Source organism: Rhamphochromis sp. 'chilingali' (genome assembly GCF_963969265.1).
Source record: "Rhamphochromis sp. 'chilingali' genome assembly, chromosome: 16".
Classification (NCBI taxonomy): Eukaryota; Metazoa; Chordata; class Actinopteri; order Cichliformes; family Cichlidae; genus Rhamphochromis; species Rhamphochromis sp. 'chilingali'.
The window spans coordinates 8,937,242-8,947,395 of NC_137943.1; the positions used below are offsets into that span (position 1 = coordinate 8,937,242).

The 10,154-nt window shown below is 47.4% G+C and overlaps 1 protein-coding gene across 1 annotated transcript; it reads left to right on the forward strand.

The window, feature by feature from the left end:
• The first annotated feature begins 5,471 nt into the window (after positions 1 to 5,471).
• On the forward strand, positions 5,472 to 9,477 carry LOC308383787 (protocadherin-8-like). The gene is made up of 3 exons (XM_080861906.1): positions 5,472 to 8,191; positions 8,301 to 8,526; positions 8,633 to 9,477. The coding sequence occupies exons 1-3, from the start codon at positions 5,744 to 5,746 to the stop codon at positions 8,983 to 8,985; spliced, it is 3,027 nt and encodes a 1,008-aa protein (XP_080718032.1). The 5' UTR covers positions 5,472 to 5,743; the 3' UTR covers positions 8,986 to 9,477.
• Positions 9,478 to 10,154: the final 677 nt, after the last annotated feature.

The window sequence follows — 10,154 nt, forward strand, 5'->3', positions numbered from 1 at the left end:
TATATATGTTAAAGAAAATGCTAATGTGTCCCGTGAAGAATGGAGGGGATTTCGGAGACTCAATCTAATACTGCTATTGTTAAACTCGCGTGCAGACGTGTGAGATTGACACGGTGACCACGTGAGAGACTTCTTTGTTTTCGTTTCTGTTTTTTTTTTCTGGGGTGTGTGTGTGAATCGTTAGTGCGTGAGGATGCATGAGTCTGTCCAACATTGTTTAAAGCAACAACAAAAAAGTATGATGCACGCGCACGTGCAGAGACGTTTAATCCACGAGGCGAGACTCGACATCATTTGATTTCTCTGTCCTTCTGTGTGCGTGAGAAAGAGAGAGAAGTCCTGTGTACGAACAAGACCCCGAGATACCTAAAGGAGAGAAAGGAGAATAAACAGGACGGTTCCCACACACAGCCCAGCATTACTACGCCTCCCTGCCTTCGGTCTGGGCGGAGCAGACTGTTCACCAAGCTGCACAAAAATATAAATAAAATAAAATAAAAAAAACGCTGCAACATTATTAAAGTTGGGATAATGCTGTTTTGTCCTACAGTAAATTATCACTAATCTTAATCCATTATCTTTTATCTACCATAATGCTTCTGTTACATTACTGTACAGTTCCCGTAAGCTGTACAATCTAATTACTTCCCGTAACTTAAAGAATTATGTAAGTTAAGCGAACTTAAGATGACCAAGTTTTGACATCTTACTCATTGTATGAACACAGTACTGAAAATAACTTGAGCAAACGTTTATACAAGTTCAACTACATTAAAAAATTATGGTCACTTACTGTTTTTAATTATCCTAACAAACAAATTAAATGCAGCTGAATCACAATATGCTTTATCATCCTTGAGCTTGAGAGATTTCTAATACAACACTTAATCAATATAAACACTGTATGTAAGTGTAATTAAAAAATAATAATAATTAACAACACTTCCTGCAAGGGAGTTAAAATCAGACCAACTTTTATTTTCAAATGCAAAAAAGTACAACAAACAAATATACTGCCACTATTGCAGCTTGTGCTATTTAATAATATTTTTTAATATTATCACATTGAACCTGCAGGTGACCATCTTTACTGACCACACCATTTGTGACAGAGCACTCATCTCTCCTGGTGTCCTACAAAGAAAAACAGTCATATTCTTTGGATTCTTTATATTTGCCCTTCTTAAAACATTTTTTTTTCTGCATTTGCTATAGAACAGACTTCAAAATAGACAATCAAGCTGCATTACTACACTGCTGCCCAAAAATATTGTAAATGTGACTTAAACAATTATACCATCCATCCATTTTCTTCCACTTATCTGCAGTTGGGTCACAGGGGCAGTAGCCTAAGCATCTGAAATCTCGTTCTTTCAGTCACTACCCAACGCTCATGACCTCAGGTGAGGGTAGGGACGTAGATCAACTCAGCTCTCTCTTCACCATGATGTACCGGTAGAGCGTCCACATGACTGCAGCTTTGGCACCAATCATCTGTGGATCTCTTGCTCCGCTTCTCACTCACTCATGAACAAGACCCCGAGATACCTAAACTCCTCCAGGGTAGCAACTTGTTCCTGTCCCAGAGTAGGCACTACATCATTTTCCAGCTGAGGACCATGGCTATAGATTTTAAGGTGTTGATTCTCATTCCCACCGCTTCAAACTCGGCTGTGAACTTCTCCATTGCGAGCTGGAGGCCAACACCTGATGGCTAACCAAGCCCAATAAGACTCCTTCAGATTTCAGATTGATGGCTCTCTTCTGGGCTTACCATCACAACAGGCACCAGCCACCTTGCACCCGGAGCTCCTTGCAGCAGCCTCAGCCATGGAGGTGCAGACCATTGTCCATTCTAACTCAGTGTCCCATTCCTCAAACTGGGAGTTGAAGATCTCCTGAACTGGGGCCGCCCCAGTCCACCCTCACTATATCTTTAGGTGTGCCAGGAATATCCAGCCAGCCCGTTCTCATCCAGCATGCTCCCCCACCACCTCATCCAACCCACCACAATGTAGTGATCAGCTGATAGCTCAGCTCCTCTCTTCCGCCAGGTTTCCAGAACATACAGCTGCACATACCCAAACTATTTATTGAGGTCAAACACACTAACACAGGCTCCCTCCCCAATATCCCCCGAGGTAACATTCAATGTCCTGCTCGTCAGCCTTGATAACCCTGATCGCCACCAAACACACAATAATGCCATGAAAGCAAATTTTAAAAACTATGCAAACATGGCCACTAACTTTCCATTCTGAAAGCCTTCCCTCTAGATGTAAAACGAAGTCAGTGTTTTATTTTAATTACATGGTATCTGTATACCTTTCATCTCCAGAATAATTTGGGCAGAAAATAAATTTCACTTCAACTTCTAAACTAAGTTTGTGGGATATGATCTTTCAAGAAATGCAGACTAAACTGTTGTTGTTTGTATTTACTTACACAGCATGTCTTGTAGAATTTACTGGAGTCAACACCAAGTACTGCTGGAATTCCTTTGAGGACAGCAGCATAGTGCAGTCATATTTCAAGTCTACATGTCCTATGTGTTATGCATAAATGTACATGAGGGAGTTATCGCTGTTCGAAAACCCACAGAAGTTCTTTTAATAAGTTCTCGAGCATCCCTGTGTTCCCTGCAACTAACAGAGGAAAATATGGGAATCTTATCTGAATGTCCCACATGTGCTCTGTGTAATGCTGCAGTGTAAGCGTGACATAACCAAACTGGAACATCTTCATAAAGGGCTCCTTATCACGTGACAAACCTAAACTCATATACTGGCATTCTTATTACTTCCTCAACATAATATTCTTATCAGTGAAGATGTTACCTATTCCACCGTAACTACAAAATAAAACAAAAAGGATTGTCCTACAACAAAAATAGACTCATATGATCTTGATAGTGTCATTAATGGGAAAGTTTACTAGATGGCATAAATGTCCTCTTCATAATGTTTTTATGTAACTTCAAAGTAACATAGCTGCAATGCCTTCTTAAAATTGCATAGGGAACTAATAGGGAAGTAATTTGCAAAACGTCCCTAATGTTCTGTGAAGGTTCAGGATGTTTGTCATCTATAAAGAACCTTTACAATATAGAAACTGGAACAATATGAGTTATAAAGCTTTGAATAAAACCTTTTTATGGTAGTTAGAAAGATTGATTATGCACTTATTACACAAAAAAGTGAATGCCTAATTTTGTCCAGACCTTTTATAGAGTCTGATCTGTCCCAGAGGGTTCATGCAGTCAAAGGAATTTAGCACATCCTGGGTGTTGTTGGTGCCTGATTGGAAAGTGTTACCAATATTTCTGTAACAGCCATGTAGCTTTGCAGTAATTCATCAATCACAGAGTGATGTGCGCTTATCTTTTAGGACAGGCCTGACTGTGTCTAACTCTGCAAGCTGCTTGACTGGATGTTGTCCATTCAGGTGTCTTCTATTTGACTTTCTGTGGCAGATGGGTTCTTTATAGAACATGCCAAGTGATATTAGCTTCCACTGCAAGGCAAGTGTTGCCACTGAAAAGGCGTGAGGGGGAGAGGAGGAGGAGGAGGAGGGTGAATGAGGAGAAAAGAGAGCGAGAGAGAGGGAAAGTGAGTCCAGTGGGCGAGAATGAGAAAATCCCCTTAAAGATCCGTGACGGGGCCCGGTCCCACTCTCTAAATGTATTTTAATAGAAGGGACCCTGATGTCCAGGGCAATTCATCTCCCATCTCCATGTAATGAAAGGAGTCGTGGGGAAAGGGGGGTGGAGGGGAGGGTACAAAGGCTACATGTGGCTTTGCCTCATTATGCTGCAGTTAGGCGAGGGCTGTGTGGAGGTTGCAGGGGGTTAGGGTCCCCACAACCGGCTCAGGGGGCCACAATACCGGCATGGACGCCTGCAAAAGGGAGGCCCTGCCATGCCATTATCCCACCGCTACTAACGAGGGCTTCATGGACCTTTGATATAATCTCACTACTGAAATCCTGATAAATCCCCCCCGCGTTTACAGCCAAATCCCATTTGTAACGGGTGTGTGTGTGTGTGTGTGTGTGTGTGTGTGTGTGTGTGTGTGTGTGTGTGTGTGTGTGTGTGTGTGTGTGTGTGTGTGTGTGTCGTCCTCACCTGCGCCTCTCTGTTCTGGCAGCCGAGGCCAAAGAGAGTCGTATATTAAATCGGGACGTTACACTGGCTTTAATTAAAAAAAAATCCCCCGCTCTCTCGTACAAGACATCTCGTGAGAAGATCCGAGCTGAGACAGATTTAGAATAAAAATCGATGCTTCAGTGGATATAGTCCGTTTCCCGCCTCAGATATGATCTGATAGGAAAACAATTACTGGATTACAACACACAGGGGGGATGAGTGAACATAGGGCAGAGGAAATTTAAGGAATTTATTAACCCTGGAACACTATCGCTATAAATAGTAACACGATCACTAATGCCGGGTGATTTTTACCCGATATAATATAACCAATGAAAAGTAATCAAATATATCAAAATATGACAACACATGACAAATTAGAGTGGTCGTCTTTTACTTTCAACTGTGCCATGTCTAACAAAATGAAAAATAAAACTCCTAAAACAAAATAATGACTCTGGAAAGCTGGTCTTTGGTCCACCCATTCCTGGGACATTTGAGACTTCCCTGGTGATGGCACAGGCTCCTCGACACGCAAACAGCTGCAGGAGAGAGAAATGATGTAAATGTATTTTCTCGGGTGTAAATCACCCAGCGATAGTGTTCTAGGGTTAATGAGAATTTTTTTTAAAAAAAGAGCCCAAAAAAGGAAAAAAAACCGAGTCTCTTACTTCCAGTTAAGCCACATTTCTTTTTGAGTCATTCGGCACGCTGAGCTGTGTCAGCATAATGAGTCTATCAAAAGTAAACTACGTGAAATCCTCTCTATCCATCTGAGCCCCTCAGTGCCAACACAGAACAAACGGTGTCATGTTTCCTGCATGTGTTAAGTTATTGTACTGTATCAGAGATGGAGAGGTCACTGGGGCAGTTCCCCCTCCCCACCACCACCACCAGTGGCTGCTTCCACACTGACACAGGACACGCGTGCCTGATGATCCGAGCAAACAGCGTTTGAACATAAATCTGTTCATACTGAAATAAGGCTTGTAGAGGTAAAGCATCCCGAGCAGACACTCCTATTCAAATGCTTTGTCCTCTAGCTCAGGGACACTGCGCATCTCCGTGGCCCCCCTCCCCGCGTGTCGGTGCGCAGACTCATTTAACAGCCCCAGGAATATAAACAAGCAAAGGAAACTATAGCAGTATTAAATCAAGCCCCGCGTTTAGCCCACATATTGGGAGCCAAGTTTCTCCGCACAGTCCAGGAATCTCTAAACAGGGTATAGAGGTCTTTCTGAAGTCCCCCCCTCTCTTTTCCCCCTCTATCTCAAAGCCCGGATTGGTCACAGTGAGGCTCATTTGCATGCCTCGCCGTATAAACCCTCCTGCAGACACTGCAGCCCTCTTGCGCTGAGAGAGCAGCACACCTCCAGTCGAGAGAGAGAGCGGAGCGCATCCAGAGTGCGCATTGAAAGACATATGGAATATTTATTGTGGGCTTTATCTGAACAAAAAACAACCCCGGAGAGTTGATTAGAGGGCGGGAAGAACTCTTGTTTTTGTTTTTTTCTCAGGTGCGTTTGGTTTAAACTTTGAATTGGACTGAGTGAGGACGCTCTGCTGAATTTCAGAATATTTAGGAGAGACGGTGCGAAGATGGGAGAAACAGGGTGGAACGGGCTGTTGGTGCTAGTGTGCGCCTCTCTGATAAGCCTGGCTGCTGTCACGCACGGAAAGACGGTGAAATATCAGACATTTGAGGAAGACGCACCGGGGACGGTGATTGGAAACTTAGCCAAGGACACTTCCTCCTCTGCCTCTTCTTCCAGGAACAGTTTCAGGATGATGAAACAGTTCAACTCGTCTTTCATCCGTCTGAGAGAGAGCGACGGGCAGCTGACCATCGGAGAGAGGATAGACAGAGAACGGATCTGCAAACACACCCTGCACTGCCTCATCGCTTTCGACGTGGTCAGCTTCTCCAAAGAGCAGTTCAAGCTCATTCACGTTGAGGTGGAGGTCAAGGACATCAACGACAACTCTCCCGAGTTTCCCCGGAAAGAGTCGAGTCTGGAGATCTCCGAGAACACAGCGGTGGGCACCCGGATCCCCCTGGACTTTGCCGTGGATGAGGATGTTGGGACAAATTACATCCAAAGCTACCAGATCTCTGTTAACAGCCACTTTTCGATCGACGTGCTCAGCAGGGCCGACGGGGTTAAATATGCGGAGCTGGTGCTCATGAAGGAGCTGGACCGGGAGACGCAAGCTTCTTACGCGCTGGAGCTGGTCGCCATGGACGGCGGCAACCCGTCCCGCAGCGGAACGACGCGCATAAACATCAAGGTGAAAGACTACAACGACAACAGCCCGGTGTTCGACAGGAGCAGCTTCTCCGTGGACCTGCCCGAGGACGCGCCTGTGGGCACCCTCTTGCTGGACTTGAACGCCGAGGACCCGGACGAAGGGCTGAATGGTGAGGTGGTGTACGGGTTCGGTCACCAGGTGCCCCCGGAAATACGACTTCTCTTCAGAGTGGACAGAAAAAGCGGGCGGCTCACTCTGGAGAGCCCGGTTGACTTTGAAAGTAAGACCACGTACGAGTTTGACGTCCAGGCCACTGACCTGGGTCCGAACCCGAGCCCGGCCATCTGTAAAATTGTCGTGCAGGTGCAGGACGTTAACGACAACGCGCCGGAGATCTCAATCACCCCGATGACGTCCATCACGGCGGGAATAGCGTACATAACTGAGGCGGCAGCCAGAGAGAGTTTCGTGGCTCTGGTCAGCACCTCGGACAGAGACTCGGGCGCTAACGGGCAGGTGCACTGCACGCTGTACGGACACGATCACTTCCGACTGCAGCAGGCGTACGAGGACAGCTTCATGATTGTGAGCACCAGCCCACTGGACCGTGAGAAAATCCCCGAGTATAACCTCACAGTGGTGGCGGAGGATTTGGGCTCCCCTCCCTTCAGGACCATCACTCAGTACACCATCAGACTGACGGATGAGAACGACAACGCGCCGGTGTTCAGCAAGCCTGTGTACGAAGTGTCGGTCGTGGAGAACAACGCGCCCGGCGCGTACATCACCACAGTAGTGGCGCGGGACGTCGACATGGGGTCAAACGGGAAGGTCACTTATAAACTGGCGGACACTTATTTCATGGGCTCCCCCATTTCCACCTTTGTGTCTCTAGACCCTGCCAGCGGTTCGCTTTACGCGCTCCGGAGCTTCAACTATGAAGTTATGAAGCAGCTGGAGCTCCGAATCACGGCCAGCGACGCCGGCTCCCCGCCGCTGTCCGGCAGCGCGAGCGTGTACGTTAGGATAGTGGACCAGAACGATAACGCGCCGTATATCACTCAGCCGGCGCTCAACAACGGCTCCGCTGAAGTCCTCCTGCCCCGGGACTCACCGAGCGGCTACGTCATTACCCGCGTGGAGGCTCGGGACGCAGACGAGGGCGTGAACGCGGAGCTGTCCTACGGACTGGCCACCGGCGAGCCCTCTGTGTTCTCCGTTAACAAAGCCACAGGGGAGATCTACCTGAACCAGGTGCTGAGCCAAAACGTGGACGAAACCCTGAGCGTGACCGTCACGGTGAGTGACAACGGGAGGCCCGCACTCACCTCCACAGCCACGCTCCACTTCCTCATCATCGCGGGCTCCCCGCCGAGCGACAGAACCGTGTACCAGCCAGGCGGCGGGGAGGAGGTGCACGCGCAGTGGGACCTGTCGGTGGTGATTATCGTTGTCCTCGCGGGGAGCTGCACTCTCCTGCTGCTCGCCATCATCCTCATCGCCACCACCTGCAACCGGCGTAAGCGGGACAAGAGCGGAGATGACAGCGACTCGTACGGGGAGAAGGGCGCTCTGGAGCGGGGTAGGAGCCACGTGGTGGACAACCCGCTCCTGCCTCTCCACGGAGCCGGGGGAGAGGCGGGTTTTGACGGACAGTCGTACAGTGGCCAGCCAGGGGCGTTCACCTCGGCTCACCCTGGGGGCAGCGACATGTGCTCGGCCTCGGAGGACGGCAGTGAAGTGCCCTGCGTGTATGACTCAGACAACAACAGCAAGCTCCGGGGGAATAAACACGAGGTGAGATGCACCTTTGGGACAAGCGTGCTGGGGGAGGGTGGGGAGGAGGAGGTTGCACACAACAAGCAGGTACTAACCTCTGTTTTTCTATCCCCCCCCCCTCCTGCAGGGCTACTCTACTCTACCCGGGTATGGGAATGGCAAAGAGGCGGTGAGGCCCATCACCATCTGGAAGGGCAACTCTTACACCACCATCTCTGCCAGGGACCCAGCCTTCAGTGGCAAAGACAGTGGCAAAGGGGACAGTGACTTCAATGACAGTGACAGTGATGTGAGTGGAGACACTGGCCTGAAGAAAGAAGGGGCAGCAGTTCCTCCCATGGGTGGCCAAAATGGTAAGAGCAACAAAATTAACTCAAGCTCAAATTATCAGCAAATGAGATGTGAGCTAGGTGGTGTGCACCTAATCTAACCCCACCTTCTTACCCTCCTCTCTTCCAGCTCTGTGGGCTTGCACCAATGAGTGTAAAGTCCTGGGTCACTCAGATCGCTGCTGGAGCCCCTCAGCAGTGAGAGCCAACGCAGCCCCATCTCCGGCCCCGACCCTCTCTTCCTTTAGCAGTCTCTCCAAAACGGCCTCTCTGCCCCGGGATCCTCACCGCAGGGACAACTACTACCAGGCCCACATCCCCAAAACTGTGGGTCTGCAGAGCGTGTACGAGAAGGTGCTGCATAAGGAGTACGACTATGTTCTGGTCACTCCACCCAGACCTGTGAGGGTGCAAGAGATCAGCGATATAAGCATCCCCGTTTACACCCCGACCCCAACACACTGTCCCAACAATGATGACTAAAATAGACACACACAGCCCTAAGCTCACTTGCAAGGAACTGTATAGTGTGTTCAGACTTTTAATTTATGATTAACTGACAATGAGAACAATGTAACTATTTGCTGTGGAGAGTGCGCACACGTTGATGTCCCAAAATTTCATTTGTTTTAATGTAAAAGCCACCTTTGAAGTCCATCCAATCACTTTGTGACAACTTGCTGGACTGGATGTGTATAATATGCAAGATTTGTACATTGAGAGATTTTTATTTTTATAATGAAAGTATAATGAAGCAAAAGATGTGTACATATGAATTGTAATTATCAATCTTTATGCATGCTTGCTATTTAAAACGAAATGCCCCCAATATCTGGTTTCATGGAGGGCTGGTGACCAATAATGTATCAAGTTGACAACCACATAAGGAAACGGACTTGAATGCAATAATTAAATAACTGTAAAGTCTTTTTTTATCATCACAATACGCTGAAAGGAAATAAACTTTAAATTGTTCTGAAAAGTGTGAGTTGATTGGTAATGAGGGCAAGCAGGATCATTGTTTTTTGGTGGGGGGAAGCGTTGGGTTTTGTTTTTTTGCAGGAGCATCAGTCTTGTAAAAACCAACAGGTGTCGCTGTTATTGCGGTAGTGAGCCTCTGTCCTTGCAGCCCGCTGAAGAAGGTCAGTTAAGTTTTTCCCCCCTCTGTGAATACGATTTTCGCTGGTGAGATGCCAGAACAGAAGCCAAGGTTTTTTTTTTTCTTTTTGAGCAAATCACTCTCATGCATATCGAGCAAAGACCTCCATCGTTAGTCTGTGCACTCTTTCAGGCACTTAATAACTACATTTATTTTCACGGGACCTGCATGCTGATAGCACACATGAATTAAAGATATGTTCAGGTTTCCTTTATATAAATCATTAAAACCTGGAGAGCGCGCTTATGTGTGAGGCTCATACTGACAAGGGCTACGCGTAAAAGCGCGTCTGCTGTTTGTCTTCTGAGCTTCCATACATCAGAGGAGCCTAAGAATAAGTTTGACGGTGCACACAGGAATCCAAGAGCACCTGTGCTTTTTCCTTTCTTTTCTTTTTTTGTCAAAGTACATGAAGTCCTTGTGGGGGAAAGCTTTCCTGTTATCCTGTCACGATGTTTTTTGTCGATCTGCCAAATGAGCACCGTGCGCCCCT

Excerpts from the sequence above, each read along its gene's own strand:
- LOC308383787 (XM_080861906.1), top strand. The coding sequence starts at position 5,744 with ATGGGAGAAACAGGGTGGAACGGGCTGTTGGTGCTAGTGTGCGCCTCT. Across the intron at positions 8,192-8,300 it reads TCCGGGGGAATAAACACGAG|GGCTACTCTACTCTACCCGG; the intron begins GTGAGATGCACC and ends CCCCTCCTGCAG. Across the intron at positions 8,527-8,632 it reads TCCCATGGGTGGCCAAAATG|CTCTGTGGGCTTGCACCAAT; the intron begins GTAAGAGCAACA and ends CCTCTCTTCCAG.